The 23,440-nt window shown below is 35.5% G+C and overlaps 1 protein-coding gene across 6 annotated transcripts; it reads left to right on the forward strand.

The window, feature by feature from the left end:
* The first annotated feature begins 1,650 nt into the window (after positions 1-1,650).
* LOC18447697 (transmembrane protein 161AB protein) lies at positions 1,651-9,518 on the forward strand. 6 transcript variants are annotated; one of them, XR_002283314.2, is made up of 3 exons: positions 1,651-3,391; positions 4,448-4,777; positions 7,583-7,957. XR_002283314.2 is itself a non-coding variant. In XM_020675780.2 (2 exons), exons 1-2 carry the CDS (start codon positions 1,750-1,752, stop codon positions 9,138-9,140), a joined length of 1,656 nt encoding a protein of 551 aa, XP_020531439.1. In that variant the 5' UTR covers positions 1,651-1,749; the 3' UTR covers positions 9,141-9,518. The 6 variants fall into 6 exon arrangements, 4 of the variants coding, with proteins under 4 accessions (XP_020531439.1, XP_020531438.1, XP_011628340.1 ...); XR_002283315.2 differs by lacking the exon at positions 7,583-7,957 and adding an exon at positions 4,896-5,420; XM_020675780.2 differs by lacking the exons at positions 4,448-4,777; positions 7,583-7,957 and adding an exon at positions 9,127-9,518.
* Positions 9,519-23,440: the final 13,922 nt, after the last annotated feature.

The raw sequence follows: 23,440 nt of genomic DNA on the forward strand, positions 1-23,440 counted from the left end.
AGTTATAATGTACGGGTCTCTTTTCTTTTCTTTTTTTCCTTTTTTTCTTTTTTTTATAGGACTGAAATAAAGCCTCCCCTCAAAACTAACAGAAACAATTTCACGCCGGAAAAGAATTAGGATTTTAAGTTTTAAAAATAATGTTTATTGTAACATATCTAGACCATCCATTTTAAGGTGTTCACAAATTCGCAAGATCTGTACCATTTTTTGAGCTATAATCATAATCGGTGGTAACAACTAATTTTAGAGCCATCAAAGATATTTCTTATGCCTAAAGTGTTTTCCATATGAGGTTTCGATGTGAGGATTTATTTCTTTCCAAAAGGCCTAGGGCTTATGGAAACTACATCTTTCCCTTATATATGGGATTGTCTATAAAAATGCTATTTATCTTTTGTACAAGGTGATCACAATCATTTTTGCCCATTAGATTTCAAAATGGGTGCTTGTAATAGTGTCACTATATACACAAAGTTTTAAAAAATAATTCTCTTCGTGACTCACTTCAAGCCATGCATCTAATGAGTGAGAATAGTTGTGACCTCCTTGAACAAAAAATAAAACGTCTCTTTGTAACAAATCCATTTATATATCTCTCATAAAATTGAGGCAATATTAGTGTTTCATAACCCAGACCTTTGGGGAGAACCATTCATCCACATATATGTGTTGTTCTCTAGATCGGCGATGTTCTCTAGATTGGCGATATGGGTCGTGTTTAGATTGATTCAAACCGGAGAACCAAAAAAATAAAATAAAAAAATAAACAAAGTAAAATAAAAAATAAAAATAAGGGTCTATAAGGTAGTAATATAGTGAGGATCTTAGAAAAACATGAAATAAGCTTAAACGAAGGCCAAAATAATATAAACGGAGGTTGGAAGGAATCCGTTACACATCCAAACCAGTGGTCTAGATGTAAACCGCTCGGTTTTAAAACGTTGAGATAATATTTTAGCCGATATTAGGGTGAAGGTTGTGTCCGGATCGGGGACTCGGATCTGACCCAAAAAATTAAAATATCTATATATTTAACGATATTTCATGTATTAGGACTCAAAATATCACCGGATTGGACCCGAACCCATACTCGATTGGACCCAAACCATAATAGTCGTCCGGACCAAAATTTGGACCCACCGGTCCAACTTTAGACCCATACCCCGACCCAGATTGGGTCTACCCTCGGGTCCAGGTCCATTGCCACCTCCAGCTGATACTTGTGCTATCATGCTTTCATTCTCTTTGAAATTTTGGTGCGCGTTGGACGGGTCTAACCGCTTTAATCCCTAACAGCAATCAATCATCGTATCCTTTTTTTCAATTAATCGGGTAATAGTACTCTGGCAATATCGTATATTTTTCTCAATTAATCGGGTAACAGCACTCTGGCAATAAAAAGAAAAAATCATGGCTATTTTGGTCACTATGGCTTTCTTCTCACTCCTCGGGTTCTTGAAGGCTTTAGATGGCAAAAATCCAAAAAAGAGAAGAAACATTTATTTCGAAACTGGTGGCCAGATCCAGTAAGTCTAAACTCTCCTGGATTCTGTCTTGATTTTGTTTCTTGTTAGAGAGAGAGAGAGAGAGAGAGAGAGAGATTCCATTTGATCATGGGTTTCTCTCATTCATTTTGATTTGATTAAACATTGGTTATTTTCTAGAGAGAGAAAGAGAGCGTTGGCATCGGTTTTTCTCATTCAATTTGATATGATGAAATCTTGGGTGTTTTTCTAGAGAGAGAGAATGCTAGCTGTGTTTCCATACTGGAGCTTGGTTGTTTATGCAGCAGTTTCAGTGGCCACTAGTTTCCTGGTTAATGTATCTAGGCTTCCAGTTAGGGTTTTAGAAGGGATACACACGTATATACATCCTGATAATGTTGGAGGTGGAGGTCAAGGTAATGTTAGGGCAGCCATTAGAAGTCCTGGAACTGAGAAGGGGAACTCAAATTTAGATGGTTATAAAAATCTCTCTTCATCAAATAACGCAGAACCCAATTTAGATCAGAGATCATCTCAGAATACGAGGAAAAAAAAGGACCGGGGCAAAGAGAATTTCGAATTCGATGAGAACAATGCTCAGATTTTTCGGTTAAGATTAGTCGATGGTCACCTTCAAACTAGGGTTTACTTCACAGAGTATCAAGAATCTGTGCTTTACTCATTTTTAGGGCTTTCGAGTCTTCTGGTCCATCGGTTCCTCCCATTGTCTGATGATTCGAAGGGAGATAAGCTTGCCCCATTTTTCTTAAATGGCTCAATCGTGCCAATTCTTTTAGGACTGTTTGCCTTATTTAAGCTATCCCTCTTGCTCCTTAAGTTATCTTCAGAAAGGTCGGCTTCAAAGAGATCAGAGAAGCAACTAAGCATTTTGTCAGGGATTTTAGGGTTTATTTTGGCTCTTTTGATAATTTGGGTTCTCTCACCCAGATTTGTAGATTTCAATTTTTGGTCCTTGGGCGATGAAGAGATCTTTAAAAATGAGAGGGTTTCAGGGAGTTGGGGAATGGGATTTGCAAAGTTTTTATTGGCTTTATATGCTGGATGTATTTGTGGCAGTCTCTTTCCTCCTTCTCTCAAGTATACTAGATCTTTTTGGATGGGTACAGATCAATTACATTGGAATTTATCTGTAGTTGCTTGCCGAAAGCTTCCTCGAGTGTTGCTGTATATTAGTTTCTTGATGACCATCTTTACATCTGTGCTTTGGATTAATCCCATGGCTGATGTGCTTGTTAAGAACAATAACAACTCTGGTTCTCCTGAGAAGATTGGCATTTCTCACTTGGATAGTAGAGAGTTCGGTTTCGATGAAAGGTGTTCTGATAAGGAGAATGGTAGGATGGATGGCTGTTTGAATTTCGGGAAACCTGAGGACGTAGAGAGGGAAAGCGAGGGGAGCTATGGGAGCAATGCTGGCGATGGCGATGGCGATAATGACAAAATCCATGGGTTTCCGACAAATGAGGTGTGGGATTCAGACAAGGAGATAGGAGAAATGGCTACGACTGTGAATTTTGCAAAGACTGGGAAGGTAGAGAGAGAGAGTCATGGAGAAGGGAATAGTGGGGTTCACGTAACTATGAGGAGAGAGAGTTTTCTGCAAAATTTGGGGATGCCGCCATCAAGTTATGGTAGGTTCAGGGTGATTTGTTTGTTGGCTTCTGCAATCTTGCAGCTGCTATTGCTGAGGACGAACGTGCAAATGTTTTTGGACGAGGGGGTTTTATCTTGGTACCAGAGGTTGCATTCAAGCAAGGTCCCGGACTTGGATTTTAGCAGGGCCAAGATCTTCTTGCACAATCACTACATATGCTATGTAGTGCTTCAGTTATCCATACCTCCTATGCTGGTGCTTCTCTCTCTTGGCTTGTCTGAAATCAAAGGTAGCATCTCTCCTGCCTTCCCTCTCTTGCATGGCTTTGCATCTTTTGCCCCTGTAGCTGCATTGTTCATGGCTTGGTGGGTTGTCTTTGTTTCGGCCTTTCTCACCTGCTTGAATCTTGCTTTCTACCGCTTTGGTTTCCTATATATTTTTTAATGGATCGATTGTTCGATTGTTGTTCTATATTTTCTCTCAGTTGTCTAATTGGTGTATTGGATATCTTATATGTTTCTTTTTATTAGCCGACCGCAATTAATTGGAAAAAGGCTATGATGATAATGATGATCTATTTCTTTCTATTGGTCCGTATTAACCGGCCAATGTAGCTCTTCAATTGTTCCATCTACTGGTTGTAGTTGCATTTAAAATTCGTAATTTGATAAGGGGATTGTATATTGTTAGTCTGTTTACAAGCCATATACAAGTGGACATCTACATCAGCATTTCCCAATTCTGATGACAAGGAGTAGCATCACTCATTTGCTTAGGTTGGGTTTATCCAATTAAATGCGGGGGACATTACTCTTCCGCCGTTGTTCTACACTTTCTTTTATGGTCACTTTGTTTATACATGAATTTCTAGCACTTATATATGTATATTTGTAAAGGAAAGTATATAATAAGATTATTTACTTTTAATACAAGAAGGTTATAATCACCTCTGACTATCAAATGTGAAATCAGGTGGTTTTGCCATTGACAGCGATCAAAATCTGAGAATATTTTTTTTTGAAATTTGTGTCAAGAATTGGCACACCTCTAACGGCTTGATTTCATATTTGACAGCTAAGAGTAATTAGTGCCCTCTTGTAGGAAAGGTAAACATACTTATAGTATAGAATCCCTATTCATACACTTTCTGTGGTGTTAGTTGAGTCTTTGGGGTTTTCAAGTAGATCATAAACATGCCAAGTGGGCACCTTGAGGCCCTAGTTTTAAATCATTTGCTTACAATGCTTATGTATATATCCATCACTTAGACTACTTTGTAGATTAATTGTCTCGGGAAATGTTTATTAACTGCTTTCATAAGATTCTCGTTGTTTCTCTCACATAGGCTTTGGATAGCTGAGAGTTCTCAAAGCATGGAGAAACAAATATGAAAGAATCATTCCTAAAGGCATATAGAAGCTTGGATTTATGATCTTAGAGGCAAATATGAAAGATTCATGGCTTGGTTAAAAAAGGGCAAAAGGTCGGTTCAAAAGGACATGGTTGGAAGCAGTGAGAGAAAAGATATGGTGACTTATACTCTCATTGACGTTATAGCCCATGCTAAAGCAGAATGACGGATCAGGATTCATGTAGCTGACCCCAAATAGTTGGAAATAGGCTATGATAATGATAATGATGATTTTCAAACATAACATGTGGAGAGCAGCATAAGGTAAATGGATTTATATGACTTTGAAACTACTTTTGAGTTGAGGAAGTATAAAATTGGAAGAATGAGATCCTCTTAAATTCATAATCCTAGAGGTTCTTGGCTATGTTGATTGTTGCAGATGGAAAATTTTCTATTTGGGGACAGAGCCCAGGGTATAACACACCCTGCTGCTGTTTTGAGTTTGAAACATGTACTAGAGTGGCCGCATGGATTTAACCAGTGTTTCACAAAATGCTGACTCTGGATTGGATTCACCCGAGTGATTTGGGCCTGGTAGGGTGCCGGATCCAAATGCCTAACCCTAAAATAATGGCAAATGTAACCAGAATCCAAGTAGTTTATGAATTTTCATTTTATGACTTGGCCAAGTTGGACGTCCAGGATTGGGCTGGGGACCCCTGGGTGAGTCTAGGAGTTTAAACACTGGATTGTTGACTGTCTAGAACATGTAATGGTAATGCACTGCCACTTTAGTGTTCACTAGTTATGTCTGATGAGCTCTGGTGGGGATTTGAGGGGCAGCTACCATGCCCCTTTGAAGTGGAAGATTAGATAGCCATACCTACATCTAAGCAAGCTCAAGTGAAGCAAAAATGTTCACTACAAAAATGCTCACTAATAAAACAAATCGCCTTTCATTGTATATCATAGTCAAATCACCGCCTTTATCTGACTGTAAAACTAGACTAGAGATAAAAGGAAAACTGTACACATTTGTCTAGAATTTTAGTCTAGGAAATCTGAATATGGTGAGGCACGTCTATACACATTAGTTTTACTAAGGAAAAAGTTTATATAAAGTTGTATCCTTAAAATGTAGACTCAAGGTGCACCTCAAAAATCCATCATAAAATGTTGTTTTAATATTGGAAAACCCTCTAATTGATCATCTCGACATTTAGATGTATGAATATGAAAAGAAAAAAAAAAAATATTGAGTTCGAGAAATAGTGTATCTTGCAACGCATTATCTGGACCGTCGAATTCTAAGATTTTCATGTGTTTATAGATCTACTTAATTTGAACTATTTTTAGGGTTTACAATTTTGTAAGTAGAGATAAAAATAGATTCTCAAGCCATCCTAAAAGATTTTGACACCAAAATTACATTTATGATAAAATTTAGAGGTGATTGTTTTAGGTTGCAACCTTATGCAAACCACACCCAATAAGTAATGCATTTCTAATCTATCTTTAATAAAAAAAAATTCCCATTTAAAACCTTATGAGAGGAACCATACTAAGCATGCTAAGTGCAAAAAGTTGCCATTTTTCCAGCTTTATTTTGTAGAAGCACCAACTTGAAACTCTTGACTTCCACATAAAAATTGAAAAGAAAAAGAAAAAAATATTATATAATTAGAAGTACGTTGAGGAATTTTTTTTTTTTAACATACTATCTTGGTTTTCTCTTCTTCACATTTCGTCCAATTCATTTCAATTTGAATCAGTAACTATTCATGTCTCTCTCAGCTTAAAAAAAACCTATTCATGTTTCTCTCTCTCTCTTTTTCATGCAATTTCAAATTTAATTGGTATAGGGTACCCATTTTAAGGGGAGGGAGAAATGGTGATCTCATAACTGATATTTTAAAAGGAGGAAAGTTGAACCTTAAGTCTATCTCCGTCGTCTATGACCCGGACCCAACCCGACCCGACCCGACCCGAAGTCCCTGGACCCAGACATGGATTTGGACCTGGACCCGAAAATATAATGTGGGATCTAGACCCGGGTCCGGACCCGACCCAAAAATAAAATATATATGTATTTATATATATTTAACTATTTTTCCTAAAGTAGGACTCGAAAATATATGTAGGACTTGGACCCAGATCCGAATAGTGTTTGGGTCCAAGATTTGGACCTAGACCCGATCCATCGGGTTCAATTTTTGAACCTATACCCAAACCTGGGTCAGGTCTACCTTTCAGGTCCCAAGTCAAGTCCGGATCCATTGCCACCCCCAGTGTATATCATCCTTTTCCGTACCACCAAATAAGTAAGGGCAAGACAAGATGCAAAGGCTTAGAAGATGGTTGTTGGTTTAGAAAATCAAAATATGGTTTAGTATTATTAATCCGAGATAAATTTCAGTCACCAAGGAAATTCAAATGGGATTAAAATGACATTTTGTTGTAAGGAAAGTTTATATAAGATGTGGACCTTATGGTGTAGAAGTTCGGCGCATCTCAAAACCCTCGACCTCTAACAAAAAATTATTTCAAGTCGTAAAATTAATGCTTCTTGTAAATCATCTACACACCATTTCCAAAATTTTCAAGTATTTTTAGATCTACTTGATATGTCCTATTTTTTGAAGTTTTAAATTTTATAAAATAGATTTTCAAACTAGTTTGATTTTCCAGCATTGCATCTTTCAACGGAGTTTGAAGTTGTGCCTAACTTTGTTTGTTTAAGATTAAAGCGTTATACCAGTAATTTAAAAAACGGATAGGTGATTTGGATTGGGCACCCCAAAAACTTGTTTGAATCGGTGAATCGGTGGTAGGGATTGTCATTGTACTCTACGAAAAAAATAGTGAATTGATCAAAAATCGGTCTGGATCTCTGTTTTAATGTAGAGCAGTGATTTAAAAAATGGATCAGTGATGTGGATCAGGCATCCCAAAAATTGGTCCGGAACGGTGAATCGACAGTCCGGATCGCCATTTTATTGTATCGAAAAAACAGTGAATCGACTAAAAACTGGTCTGGATTGTTGTTTTACTGTAGAGAATTGTTGTTTTACTATACGGAACTGTTGGTTCTTTTCTAGATTCAACCGTTTTTTTATATATATGCAGAACCGGAATGGGGTGACCAGTTCTCAGATCGAACCGAGTGATTCCAAGTTAACCCGGCATTTTTTAAATCACTAGTTCAAAGCTTTAGAGGGAAGTGGCATTGGATGCCTTCAAGAATTACCCTACAACAAGGCCGTTACTGTTTTGTATCCAAAGGTCAGAAACGCCGGAAGCTATCACACGTTTACGTCATTTCTCTATATAAAATTTAAAGAGATTTTATCGAACTTCCTGTCTTTTTAATGGTATGGACCTGCCGGCCAATTTTAGATATGATGGTTAGAGATGATTGTGATTTAGATATGATGATTAAAGATGATTGTGATTTTTAATTGAAGGTAAACAATCTTACCGTATGGTTTTCATATTCGCTAACTTGGTCTTTGTATGAGTTATTGATAAACCTACTATTGTTTTCAATAATTTTAATGAAGTATAAATTTGGGGCCCACGCTTAAATGCATGCACAAACAACTTTAAAACCGTTAGATTGACTAATCAAGATGAAAGAAAAAAGGGGTTACATTGTAATCCCTCTCTCTTTCTCTCCACTTGTATTCCTCGTTTCTTTTGATATTCTTTGTGGCTATTCTTGAGGAAAAACTAGGGTTCCAACATCGATAGCATGAAGGGCCCAACTTATATGTGTAAATATTACATGAGTGAGGCCTATTGGCAGACCTAATTTTTTGTACTAATTTAAATAACACAGGGATTTTTAGAAGTTGGAATGTAACTTGAGGATAAGTGTAGCTGAGATGAAGTTGTTGAGATGGATGAGTTAAAAGATAAGAAATGATAGAATTCAAAATGTATACATTATAGAAGACATAGATGTGACTCTAATAGGCGATGAGATGAGAAGATGTAGACTTAGGTGGGCTTGGCATGTGCAGTACAAATCCAAAACAATATTTGGTGGGAGGTACACGTTGGTTCAAGTAAAGAGCTAAAAAAATGTAAGGGGTAGGCCCTAATGGACATCGTTAGACGTAGTGAGAAAAACTATAGAAACTTATGACCTTACTGAAAGTATAGCTTTTGATATAGTAGAATGAAAGACTAGGATTCGTATAGCATACCTCAAATAGTTGAAAAAAGATTATGACGATGATTTATAACTCGAGAAATCTTCAATTGATCTCCTTGAACCATACATCTTCTTAAAATCCCCACTAGGAGATTCCTTGCATTTCCCAAGCATTTTGCTTATCTAGTCGCATTCAATTAATAGAAGAATCCACATTATGTGGACACTACACTTTCCCCATGATAATGGGAAATCCCTATAGGCTTCATTTTTAATGGTTGAAATTTGAAGTGCCAAATTATAGTGGATAAATTGTTTATTTCTATGTCTTTTTATAGTTTCAAAGTGATTGTTGATTTATCATCAGCATATGTCATCATTATCATAATAGTTTTTTTCCAATTAATTGGGGTCGGCTGTATGAATCTTGGTCAATCGTTCTAAGTGTCATATCTTCAGTGAGGTCATGAACCCCTTATTTTTTCTCACTACTTCCAACTTTGTCCTTATTCAGCATATGTCACTTGAGAAAATACGCCATACCCCTAATGTGTCTCATGTGGGCTATGCATCAGCCCAGTTTCTATATGGACAACACACAATTTTTTATGCAAAATATGCTCCCTCACAAATAAGAGAATATGGAAGGGATGATATGATGCATAAATGCAGGTGTATATAATTTGGGCCCCGACGTGACATCTACCCTCTGTACTTATCTACTGATGGTGGAGATGAGTTGTCTGGTTTCAAGGCAAGTCCTAGTTTAAGCAAGACTATTACTAATTATCCATATTTGATAAGCGTCTGTAATATGCTACTCATACGGTCATATCTAATATCCACTATTTATGTTTGTTCAAGGACTCTAGTCTATCATTTATCCCCATGATCTAGGTTTCGAAACACTGGCTTTAAAAGATCAAAGTTAAATTGAACCCGACCCCGAAAAATAACTCGACTCGCTCTCATGTCCAAGTCAAGTTTGTACTTGTATTTTCTCGCTCACACTCAAATACAAATAGTTTCTAGGTTCAAAGAGAGAGAGAGAGAGAGATCATGATCTTGAACTTCTAGTGTGGAAAGAAAAAGATGCACGATAATTGGGCCTGTGAAGAGAGAGAGAGGCCTCTGGGCTTTGGATTTTTTCTTATAAATTCTACGAATCCGAAACTTTAGGGGCATGTGTCCCTGAAATTGTGTATCTGGATAAAAGAAAACATAAAATGTAAGGAAAAATATACCAAGAAACTATTTACTTTCAATACAAAGAGGTTACAATTGCTCATATTGTTTAGATTTCAAATTGGGTGCTAATAGCAATTGTAATCTCCTTGTTACATAAATAAATATTCTCATAATACAAACCTAAAATAAAATGGTCAAATACACCCACTCTTCTTAGTGAAAATGGTTCGATTGTTTTGGTTGATTTATCTTTTGCTTTTGTGTGTGTGGGTGTCTAGGTCAAATACACATGTTTCCAAAATTTGAAGTATTTATAGAAAAATATTAAATGTCAAACGTTGTTCTTACACTAAACCTAGGAAAGCTTAGCACTGAGGAGATCAGGTGCAAGTCAAGCGGACCCAGATCCACAATCGAATAGATCCTGGTAAAATAACTTCAAATCAACTCTATAGATCCAACTCAAGTAAACCCGACCCAATGATCACCTAGTTTTAGGGGTGGCAACGGACCCGGACCCAATTGGATCTGGACCCAGATCCGAACTTGAATGGACCCAATTGGACTTGACCCAAAAATAAAACAAATATATTAATATCATGTTAAATATAGATATATATTATATACATATAACAAAATATATGATTATATTTATTTAAATGTTATTAAAATATTATATGTTAAATATTATTTAAATGATAACATTATTATGTGATCTGAACCAAAACCTGAATAGTATCCATACTTGGAGCCGAATCAGGTCCAATCATCAGGTCTGGGTCCATTCACAACCCTACCTAGTTTCTAGAAATTTATGAGGTGGTGAAGGCAGCTGGGGTTTCTAGAATCCAAATCATGAATAGTGTCCATACTTGGACCCTAACCTGGACCAGAACCTGAATAGTGTCTATACTTGGACCCGGATCAGGTCCAATCATAGGGTCCGGGGTCCACTCGCAACCCTACCTAGTTTTTAGAAATTTATGAGGTGGGGAAGGAAGCTGAGACTGTTATCTTATCTCAACATGATAGGAGGCATTGGAGTCGTGTCATTCTCTAATTACTTATCTCTTTCAAAAGAGAAATCACATTATCTTTGTCGAAAATGTTTTTTTCACTTAGTGCCCATTTCCAAAAACAAACCCACTTTCTACATTTGCTCAATTGGTTCATTGAATTGAGTAGCTTCTCCATTACACTACTTTATTTCTCTCCATTTTGGGTGGGTGGGATGTGATAGGAAATATGTAGCATTAATGCGACTTGTTTCTCTAGAAGCCGCTTGTTGTCCCCCATGCTACATTCATTTGTCTTTAAAAACAAGGAGCGGGTTGCACCATGCGGTTTTGAAAAAAACTAAGTACTCAGCTATTTGAAAATGTATAGGGTTGGTAATAGATTAGGCCATTCAGTACGGTTCATCGAGCCCAAAACTCTCATGATCCAAGGAAAAGGTTGGTCTAAAATCTAGGCTTGATATTTGGGATGAGTCGGGCCTAGGCTAGGGCTCATATCTCGAAAAAACCCACCTAGGTCAGGCCCAAAGTCTTGGCCCAATGTCCAAGCTGAGTCGAGCCTTGGCCAAGTGTCATGACTCGACCCAGCCCGGCTTATCCTTTATTGTCTTCTAATGAATATAGAAAAGAATTCTATATCAGCCGGACCTGATCCTAATCGTACTCATCAATAAAGGCCACCCAGTCCAAGAGTAGGACCAGGCCTTGGCCAGGGGCCCTTTGGCCTGACCTGATCTGAGTACTTGGGTCAGTTCGGGCTTATGCTTGCGCTTAGGGGTGGCAACGCGTCTGGTCAGCTTCGGATCTGGACTTGAACCTAGACCCAAATATATAGTGTGGGACCCAGACCTGGACCCAAATGAAAAATAAATTAAAATATTTATGCATTTAAATATATTTCATATGAGTAACGATCCGATAAAACCCTCCCACACCCATATGTGTAGGATCTCAAATGATCACCATTAAATTTGACACATCTTTAGAAAAATCAAATCTCACATCCATGTGATAACTCTTCTAGAGATCTGTGCCAAATTTAATAGTGATCCTTTGAGGTCCTACACACATAGGTGTAGGAAAGTCTCATAGGATCATGATCATTACTCATTTCATATATTAGGACCCAAACGACATTATCGGGCCCAAACTCAAATAGTCTTAAGGTCCAGGATTTGGACTGGACTTAACCCATCGGATCCAATTTTTAGACCCATACCTTGACCTGGATCAGGTCTACACCTTGGGTCCTCGGTCGTGTCTGGGTGTATTGTCACCCTGGGTTATTGCGACCTTTAGATTTGCACATTAGGGGCCGTTTGGGTATCTGGAAATCTATTATGCGACAATAGATTACAAAGAAATATGGCATTTCTACTATTTTGGTACAAGGAAATGGAAAAAATTTGAAAGAGATTACGCGAGATTTCTCAAAAAATCAATAAATTCATTAGGCACTTATATAAGTGAAAAATCTATTACGAGAGAGGGACGGGTAATTTTGGAAAATCTCTCGCATGCGTTTTTGCCTATCCTATCCTGATTAAAAAAATCTTCTAAGCCCTTTCTCTTTATAATAACTAGGTGATCTAAGCTCGTACCCTTATCAAAAACATCAGTTGTCATGTAAAAACAAAAATAATAAAAATAAATGATAAATTACACAACACAATAATAATAAAAAATTTCACACAACATAATGTGATCCTTTTCTTTTTAAGCTAGTTCCCTCATCTAAAGGTAATATAAAAACAATAATAATAATAATAATAAATCATTAATCAATAAATTACACAACACAATTATAATAAAAAATTTCACACAACATAATCCTCATAAGAGATTACTAAAATCTCAATTGAAATAACATACCTCTTTAGTCTCCTCCAATACTTCAAAATTTTATACTGTAATTACTAAACCTTCTGGTTTACTAATCAAACTTCTTCCCATTTTTTAACTCGTACTCCACAGATTTTGAATTTAGTATCATAAATTTATTATTTATTTGAAATTATATAAAGAGACATTTAAAAGACTTCTATAAAAAATAAATAAAAATAAAGCTTATCATAGTAAAATCATGTTGTTCCAATGACTTATCATGTTGAAACCAATGTCATGTTAGAAAAGATGTGATTGTATAAAGTGCCAAAGGCACTTAAAATAAGTAGAAAATAGTGTCATGACTGTAAAATAGTACAAGTGATTATTAAATAATCTTTTTGGAATGGTGGTAATGTTATTATTAGAAATCATTTTAGAATGGTGTGATGATTTTAATTCAGTATTTTAGTGGAATTTTATGACAAAAAAGAAGGAAATGATAATTCCGTATTTTAGTGGAATTTTATGACAAAAAAAAAATAAATGATAGTTTATAAGCACGTAGTAAAATATTGGTAATACATTTTTATATTTTTTCCAGACATAGCCAAATAATAAAAATATATTTCCCAAGTTGCATCTAAATACTACACATGTGTGTAGGATCTCAAATGATCACTATTAAATTTGATACAGATGTATAGAAAAATCATCAAGTCTCAAAAACACGTTATAACTTTTTTAGAGATCTGTGCCAAATTTAATAGTAATCTTCTGAAAATCTACACACATAAGTGTAAGAGAGTCTCGTACGATCATAACTCATTTCATATATTAGGACCCAAACGACATTATCCGGCCCAAACTCAAATAAACTTAAGGTCCAAGATTTGGGCTAGACTTAATCCAATGTTTAGACTTTAGACCCATACCTTGACCTGGATCAGGTCTACACCTGGGGTCCTCGGTCGCGACTTGGTGTATTGTCACCCTGGGCTGTTGCGGCCCCTAGATTTACACCTGAATCTCTCTCTCCCTCTCCTGTCATTTTCTTTTTTCTGTAACGACTCATACAAACCCCATTTGTGCATGCCACTCAAATTCTCTCTCTCTACGTGTAGTCGTTTTAGAACGTTCTTTCTCTCTCTGTCTCTCTCTCTCCACGCTGGTCGTGTCGGGCATGTGGAATGCTGGATTTTCTCTCACCTCAGTCATGGCATATGCATATTGATGGCATGACCATTGAGACGAGACGTGTACGGCACCTTTTGTGGCTTCTAATGCTCCTTCACGTGGTTTGAAAGAGAGATTGCAGAAGTTTCTCTGAGTGGGTAGAGAGAGAAAGCTTGAGAAGCTTCTCGTGCTTTTCGAAAATATGAAAAGTTTCTCATTGATTTTTCTATGGGTTAGAGAGAGAGACGTTTCGTCTGTCCTCTTTGACCTCAACAAATATCAAGAGAGAGAAATATGTTGTAAATATGGACTCCTTATCAAATAAGTCAAATCCCTCCCCCATCAACCCCCTGAAACTCTGCAATTACTCGATCAATAAGTAAAAAAAATCAATCCAGAGAGAGAGAATTGTCTTTTAAGTTGTCTTGGATTTTAAAAATAGAAAATTCTCTTATTTTTAATTTATATACTCATTCGATACAAAAAAAAGATCAATCAAGAGAGACTGGTCTTGGATTTTAGAGAAAGAAAATTCTCTTATTTTTAATTTATTCTATTTTATCTTGGGTCTAGAGAGATAACTCTATTATTTTAAAAAAAAAATTTCTCAAGAGCTAAAAATTTGAGAAAACCAAGATCCACATGTTGTGGATTGGCTTGTCGTTTCTCTCTCTACAGGGGACGGTGGACACATTGATGTGGGCCCATTAACCATTTGGTGGAAGGTGGGCCCATGGCATAAGAGATTCCATCCAGCCGATGTTTGCCATAGTGGGTCCCACTGTTTTGAAGCATTGTGATAAAAGATGGATGTTATTCAATGGAATTTGTGAGTGATTAATAAGATTACTTATTTTTGGTATAAGATGGACACAATTAATCTTGACCATTGAATATAAAATTGCTGCCTTCAATTATGAAATCTAAAGTTGCAGAAATGGTGACGATCAAGCAGATATATAAATGCTTGAAAATATTGAAAATGGAGGTTAGAAGATGAACTTTTTTTGGGACTAGAAATTTTCTTTTCTTTTTTCTCGTATCTAAGAATCTTGAGGTCGAGATAATTAATTTGAGGGTTTTATAGCACAAGAAAAACATTCGCCAATTGATTTTTTGGGTGCATTTTACTTGTATAGTATAAGGTTGACACCTTATATAAACTTTTACCTTTAATAATTTACCTTTCTGGAACAATTTAATAATTTACATTTGAGGGAAGTTGGGGGTAACTCCAATAGGCGATAAATTAGGGGAAACTAAACTTACGAGGTTTGGACATGTACAATGTCGACTTAGAACAACACCAATTAAGAAGGTTGATTTGGTTCAAGTGAATATAAAAATGACCCAGTTTCTATGCGGCCAAGCCCGCATATATCGAAACGCGGGCCTCTTAATAAATCTATTTTTGAGGTGGATTTTAAGATTTAATATTTGAGGACATGTAATTTCTAACATGGAAATCATGAATATGAAAAAATAAATATAAAAACTAGAAATAATAATTCTAGTAAGAAAACATTTGGACCGTCAGTTTCCATAGTTTTTAGATGGAACACCTACCTGCATCCATCTTTAAGATTGATGGTTTATACTTTCTAGACCACATATGTAGAAATGCGGTTCAGCAGGCATGAAACAATTTTCCATATAAAAATGTTAAAAAAATCATTAAACAAATAGTAAGTAAAGCTAAACTTAAAATATATAATAATATATACACTAAACTAGGACCAAGAAGAGGTGAAAAAGATGTTTTCAAATTAATAAAAATGAGAAAAAAAATGTAAGGATCTAAACCATAGTAAATGCAATAAGAGTGAGAATCAAACGATTTTAGTGAAGAGTAAAGATGTCAAAGAAAGGTAAAGAGTTTATTTCCAAAATTTATGAAGTAATGAACACAATGGGAACACAATGGTAGAATGAGCCATTGGCATAAATGAGAGCGGATATCATAAATATATCTATAGGATTATGATATCAAAAGTGAAAGAAGCTCTAAAGATGATGAAGATAGAAAAGGCTTTAGGACCAAATAGTAATCCGATAGAGGTTCGAAAGTACAAGGGGGAGATTGACATTAACTGGCTGACCAAGCTATTGAATAAGGTATTAAGAACAAAAACAACGCCCGATGAATTGAGAAAAAGTTCATTGTTATTTATTTACAAGAATAAAAGAGACATACAAAGTCGTGTGAACTATCGAGGGATCAAACTATAAGTCATTATTTAGGGTTCTTTGATTCATGTGCTAGAGAGAAAATCGCTCCTTAGAGGGCTGCTACTGCATTGCTAGGGTCGCTTTATACTTTTTCAAGCCCATCTTTGAGGAAAAGGGCAACTAGCTAATGCCAATGGCCAAATGTCGCATGCTATAAAGTTGTGGGAGACAGTGATTAAGCAATGACTAAGGCATGAAATGAGTGTATAAAATAATGAATTTGGTTTTATGTTAGGGAGGTTAGAAACTTAGACTATTTTCCTACTTTGTCACCTGATTGAGAAGTTTAGAAGGAAGGGAAAAGACCTCCACATGGTATTTATTGATGAAGAGAAAGCTTATAATAAAACACATCGAGATTTGATTTGGTGGGTGTTGGAAAATAATGGAGTCTCCAGATACTATATCGACTTGGTGAGAGATATGTACGAGGGAGCGCTAACTAGTGTACAAACAACTAATAGAGATACGAATCAATTCTCAGTGAAAATTGGTCTACATCAAGGGTCAACATTGAGCCCGTACATCTTTGTCTTAATCGTGAACGACTTAACTAGGCACCTATGAGATACCATGGTGCATGTTGATCATAGCATGTACCTCTTTGTCTCCGGACCCTTATTGTACCGGATTTGATATCCATCTCTACATCCACTTTTAAAAAATGGCCTCTGAAAACGGCCTATCTGCCCCACCTAAAAAACCACCATTCTTTCACCTAAAAAACCACCATTCTTTCTTCTTTTGCCACTAGATCTTGATCTCAGGGTCCAATCCGTCTAAAATCTCACCAGCCACTCTGATCTGATATTGTCATTGACCCTCTGAAACTTGACCTGAAAACACCTTTTTGGAATGATTTATTTTTATGACCGAATTTTTCGTTACTCGATCATGTTTGTTTTTTGTACGATCGAGTATGTTGTCCTATTACTCGATCATGTCTGCTCTGGTCTGCGAGTTGCTGAATCGGTCTCAAATCTAAACCAAGTTTTGTTGGCTCTTCCAAGTGCCATTCTGTTTTCTCAATTCTTTTAACTGTTTTTCTGTTTCCGAGGAAGATCTGGAGTTTTTTTGTCTATTTGCTCAAGCTGGAGTTTTTTCGTCTGCTTGCTCAAGCTTACTCTGATATGACCATTTGTTCCTGAGATCATTTGTTTCTGAGGCTTTTTGATCTGCCACAGCTTTCTGTGCTTGTTGTTCAAGTAATCTGAGCATGAAAATCATTGTTTCTATCGGTCATTCCATGCACTTGAAGACCTAAAGATGCACTTGAAGACTTGAAAATCCAACTCATTTGTTTATATAACTTAATATTCAAACTCCAGCTGCTCTCTCTCAAAGCATCTTGAGTTTGAGGGGGGCCTTATTATATATATATATATATATATATATATATGGGAAAATATCTCCATATCCCCTATTTTAAAGTTTCGTTTCTTAATAAACCCAGAGTTTCAAAAACTATCTTCTAACCCCTGGCCACTTTAAACCTATTTTTTAACCTAAACAAATGTGAGAAAAACATGCTCTTTCTAAACCTAATCATTTCTCTCTTCAATTATATACCCAAGCTTCTCTCGTTCTCCCTCTTCCTATATCTCTCACTCTCTCTTTCCTCCCATCTTTTTCCAAACACCTCTCCCTCCTCCCGATAACCTCTCACGTCCGTGAAATCCAACCCAATCTTTTTTCTCTCTTCACTTATATACCCCAAACTTCTCTATTTCATCTCTTCCTATGTCTCTCACTCTCTCTAGAAACGTGAAAAGAGTGTGAGGAAAGATAGAGAGAGAAGGGGTGCGGGGAGAGAGAGAAATTTGAGACGATGACTTTTAGAAAAAACATGTCTTTTTAGATTTGTTTGGCTTAAAAAACAAGGTTTAAATTACCTTAGGGGGTTAGAAGAAATAAAATCTAAAATTTTTATGCCCCAAAATATCTTTTAAAACCTTAAGTCTACTGTGAAATGAAACCTAAAAATAAAGAGTATAGAGATATTTTCCATATATATATATATATATATATATATATATATATATATATATATATATATATATATATATATATATATATATATATTGTATGAATATGTACTTCTTGATTCTATAAGATTAGGTGGTATCTATCCATAACTTATGGTATTTATCCTTAACTATTACTCATTGTATATTTATACGGGGTTTTGTATATTATTTATCAATTTATATACAAAGAGTTCTCTGCACGTATTTTGAGATGCTATCATGAAATGCAAGTTCAATAATAATAAGAGTAGAGAGGAGGAAGTAGTTAAAATTGACGATCAAGAAATACCAAAAACACCATATTTTCGATATCTTGGCTTGATAATCCAAAAAAATTGCAAAATTGGTGAAGATATCATACATAGAATTAGAGTTGGGTAAGCAAAGTGAACATGTGCAATTGTAGTTTTATATCATCGCTGCATACCAATGAAGGTGAATAGCAAGTTCTACAAGACAACTATGAGACCAGCTTTGTACTACAGGGTGAAATGTTGGGCAGTCAAAAAACAATATAGCCATAAAATGAGTGTAGCTGAGAGAAGGATGTTGAGATGGATGAGTGACAAGACAATAAGGGGTATAATTCAAAATAAATATATTCGGAATACTTAAAATGTAACGCCAATAGATGATAAGATGAGAGAGAGTAGGCTTAGGTGGCCACTATACATTGGTGCCGACCAAGTACAATACATGTCGGGAGGTGCGAGTTACTTCAAGTAGAAGGCTCAAAAAAAGCGAAAGATATGCCTAAAAGGACATGGTTGAAAGTAATGATAAAAGATATGGGGATTTATGGCCTCACTGAGCAGATGTGCTTAATGGAGTAGAATGGCAGACCAGGATTCAAATAGTCAGCCCCAATTAGTTGGAAAAAGGTTATGACGATGATTTGGTTCTAGTGGAAAGCTCTAGAAAGGCAAAGGGAATACTTGAAGGACATGGAAGGAGTGAAAAAATATATATGGTGACTTATATATAGTGCGTTTCACTAAGATGTACACACACTCCAAATTTTAGGTTATTTCGATTTGTAGAAAAACAATGAAAAATAAAATACTACCGGATAATCATGATCGTGCGATGAACTTTAAACGATGATGTGGATAAACAAAATCACTGCTCTTTTTTACCTACAAGCGTTAGGAACGCTTTTTCTTAAGTAAATATTATAACTAAAAATATAAAGTTATATTTACTATTCGGATCCAATCCATGTGGACCCGGACTCAAATAGTATACAAGTCCACATTTGGACCATGACCTGACCCGCCAGTTCCAATTCTTAGGCCCATGCCCGGACTCTGGTCGGGTCCAAACGTCGGTCCAGGGTAGGCAAGGGAAAATTTGAAGCAGTACTTAAAAAGAATAAAATAAGGAAGATGAAGAATTTAAGCTCGACACTCAAAGCAAAGTTCAATTATTGAGAGTCACCGAAAAGATCGCCCATTGGTTTGTATTTGAAAATATTATGGTCCACTCTTTTGTCACGTACAACACGTGGCATAACCTTTCTCTCTCTTCAAAGGACAAATTCAGGAGAGAGAGAGAAACGATGAAAGGCAGGTGAGGAGAGCGAAAGAGACATGGAAATTGATGAGAGAGAAATTTGGGACTGCGGCCGTACTCTCTTGAAAGGGAAAGGGCAGAAAGAAATGAAGTGGAAAGGGCGAGGGATCACCTGATGGGAGAGAGAAAAGAGCAAAATCCAAGGAGAGAGAAAGTTTCTTTCTCGAGTTCTCAAGAACGTCACGCGAATTATGCGAGAGAGAGAGAGAGAGAAATGTGTATGGCGTGCGTTTGTGTGGAAATTTTTGAAGTAGGCTCTAATTTGATTGTTTAGAGCCTCGGCCCTATATAAACTTTTTCCTTCACTATTCACACAAAAAAGTTGGTGTTTGAAAGGCAGTTTCGCCCTCTTCCCCTACTAATTTGAAATGACATTCGCATCCTTTGATGATCAAAAGGGACTTGGAAATAATAATAGTAAAGGTTTCCATGCTAAAACCTTCATCCGGCCATCCAATTTAGATAAAATGAGTTATGAATCATTTAATCGATCCGATATCTCATAGTATTTTATTTTTAATTTTTTTCTACTAACCATATGAATATAAAATTTGGCAAATGCCATCACTTCAATGGGGCGTACCTAAATAAAATATTAAAAATATATTTTTAATAAAATATAATTGCCAAAATACCTCTGAAACTTTCAAAGGCATTTTACTCATTTTATTTTATTGAAAATATTTTTTATATATATATTTTATAGGTACGAGTTCAAGAGAGGATTGGATGCCCAAATTTTGGTGTCAAAATATTGTGTATAAAAAATTAAAAATAAAATAATATATAGGGTGACATTGTGATTGAGGCCATCTAAGTTGCCCATTTAGAATGGGCGGTTGGATAGACAGGAGTATAGAAGTTTTATGTTATAGGGTAAACATAGAAAGCTTGTCCAATAATAATTATGCTACCGTACTCATATATGAGTATTTTCTAAGGAAAAAACTTATATAGAGCCGAGGCTTTAAACAATTAAATTAGAGCCTACCTCAAAAATTTTACTAGAAGAGATTGTTTTGTTGCCCGAATATCCTCAAATTGATCATCTCGACATCAAGATGCATGTACATGAGAAAAAATATGGACTTCAAGTTTTGGAAATAGTACGTCGTGTAACCCATTTTTGGACTGTCAATTTTCAAGATTTTTAAGTTTTCATAGATCTACTCAATCTACACTATTTTTGAAATTTTAAATTTGATAATTAAATCAAAATATATATATTAAAGCTATCACAAGGTTTTCCTGTATTAAAACAACATTTCTCGACATTGTTTGAAGGTGTGCTTTAATTTAATTGTTTAGAGCCTCGACTCTATACAAACCACACCCTTTTCTTAATGTACTCAAATTTTTTTGGACACTCGTATGCCATTGTTTTGTAATATAATTTTTTTGGAGAGTGTATACAATGAGACCATTTATATTCGAAACAGGGAGGTCACAATTACTTACAACCAGTGGTTTAAAAAATGGATCGGTGCCCCGGATAGAGCACCCCAAAAACCCATCCGGATCGGTGAATCGGCGATTCAGATCCGGAATCAGTCGAATCGATCGGATTAAGCTTTAAAAAAATTCCAAAAAGTTTATTAAAATTTATTATAAAATATTATTTTTTAGGAATCAAACAAGAAATAGGAGTACTCCATTAAGAATTTTCATTTTTTTACATCAATATACGAATATTGAGATGTTATTTTCCTATATGAATTATTGTTAACCCTTAAATTTATATCACACAAAAGAAGAAACATTGAATTATCATAGATGAAATATATAATCATACACGGACTACAATAAATTAATAATACAAACAAATTATTTTATTGTTATAACAAAAATAATACATTATAATACTTTATAACACAAATAAATAAATAAATAAAATATAAGATTTGATTATCAATGTATAATTATTATTTATAATATTATAACAACCATGATTCAAAAAATATTAAAAAACACTTCCATATCATACGATAAAAATTAAAATAAATTCCCTTATAAATGTGAATATTATGACATTATAACTTTATTCAAGAAAAGATTTTCACCTAATAATACAAACTAACAATGTCAAAATTCAAAAAAAAATATAAAGAAAAAAATAAATACATATCATATATCCTAGTATTTTGCAAAGTATAAGATATACGCTACAATTTTTATGTCAATAAGCGTTCATAAGGGGAAACTGTAATTAGTCCCACATCGTTCTCATTGAGAAGTAAATCTACCTCGAAAAGGTAGAGAATGCATTAAAATGACAAGAAAATTCAACTCGTGCGAGAGACATAACCAATGCTTTCCATGGGAAGTGATGACGTGGGGCTCCACCGTAACCACCCGTGTTATAGTAGCACACGCGTGCTTTCTCTTAAAACTCGGCGACTCTCTAGACACGGGTGGTTTCTCTTAAAACTCTGCGACTCTTTCTAGACAAGGGCGTTTTTGCGTCTTTTACGTGAACCGACACGGGGTGTCCAAAAATCGTGTCGAAATTTTGATAGCTTAGTTGTGTCACAAAGTTCGAAAAAAAAAATTTTGAACCTTGAGCTTGGTCTATAAAATAAATGCAGCCACCCAATTTTACATCCAATGGTTAAGATTTGTTGTGACCACTTTGTACTAAAGGTAAATGTCTCATTATATATTTTCCCTTTTTTTTTAGTAAATGGCTATTTTTATAATTATGAGAGTAGAATATATATTTTTATAAGAAAATAATAGTATTTATTGGTGATTAAGAAACAATCATTGCTTCATGTGAGTGATGCCATTTTCTACTGTAGGTAATAAATGTTCTTTCTATCAAGAATTTTCAATTTTATCCCTATTTAATTACTTAAAATACATATAGATAAAAAAATTATAATTTAGTGGAGTAAGGGTATTGAGTGTCCAAAAATATCAAGTAAATCTAATATATATGAGTACCCTAACACAAGCTTAAAAATAAACATTAAGTAAATCTAGTATATACGAATACCATAACATAAGCCTAGAAATAAGCAAAGCTTAATTTTATGGTGACTGGTACACGCTTGATTGTATGCATTTTGACTGCAAATACGGCGGGCAGGCAGGGCTTCGGTTCGGCTAGTCTATGGCCCGGCCCTTGGCCTTCATCCAGGTCTAGTCTATGGCCCGGCCCTGCTCAGCTTGGCCCTGGCCCATCCCGTTGCCAACCCTAGGCTTAGCTAAACGGATCGGCTGGAAGGAGCAATTTACATTGGGGTGTAGTTTGTACAGGGCCGAGGCTCTAAACAATCAAAATAAAGCTGACCTTCAAATAATGTTGAAAGATGTTGTTTCAATATTGGGATCTTTGTGATGATTTGAAAATTTACTTATATCTCCCATTATAAAATTTAAAACTTCAGAAGTAGCGTAGATCGAGCAGAACTATGAATATTTGAAAGTCTTGAAGATCAAAAAATGCATTACAAAATACACTATTTTTTAGACTTGAAATCCATTTGTTCCATATCGATACATTTTCAGATCGAGATAATCAATTTCAGGATTTTTAAATTTTAAAAAAAATCTCTTTTAATGGATTTTTAAGGTGCGTCCTAAAATGATTGTTTAGAGCCTGGCCTTTACATAAGTATTTTCCTTTACATTTTGCTTCAAGTGAATCACTTAATCTCTTTAAAGAAAAAAAAAATAAAAAAAAATTTCCCCATAAATGGTCATTGTCAAATTTGTAAAGGGTAACATATGGCTTATCCCTAAAAAGGGACCATATCCTTATCCTAGAAGAGGAGCCCACGATCCCAACGACACG

The sequence above is a fragment of the Amborella trichopoda genome, chromosome 9 (assembly GCF_054954075.1).
Source record: "Amborella trichopoda isolate Santa Cruz 75 chromosome 9, AtrichopodaSantaCruz75HAP2 v2.0, whole genome shotgun sequence".
Lineage (NCBI taxonomy): Eukaryota > Viridiplantae > Streptophyta > Magnoliopsida > Amborellales > Amborellaceae > Amborella > Amborella trichopoda.

What these genes read in the sequence shown, in the direction of transcription:
- LOC18447697 (XM_020675779.2), top strand. Translation starts at nt 1,750, where the DNA reads ATGCTAGCTGTGTTTCCATACTGGAGCTTGGTTGTTTATGCAGCAGTT. An exon ending in TGGCTTGTCTGAAATCAAAG is followed by an intron (nt 3,392 to 9,284) that starts GTAGCATCTCTC and finishes GCATAAATGCAG; the next exon opens with GTGTATATAATTTGGGCCCC.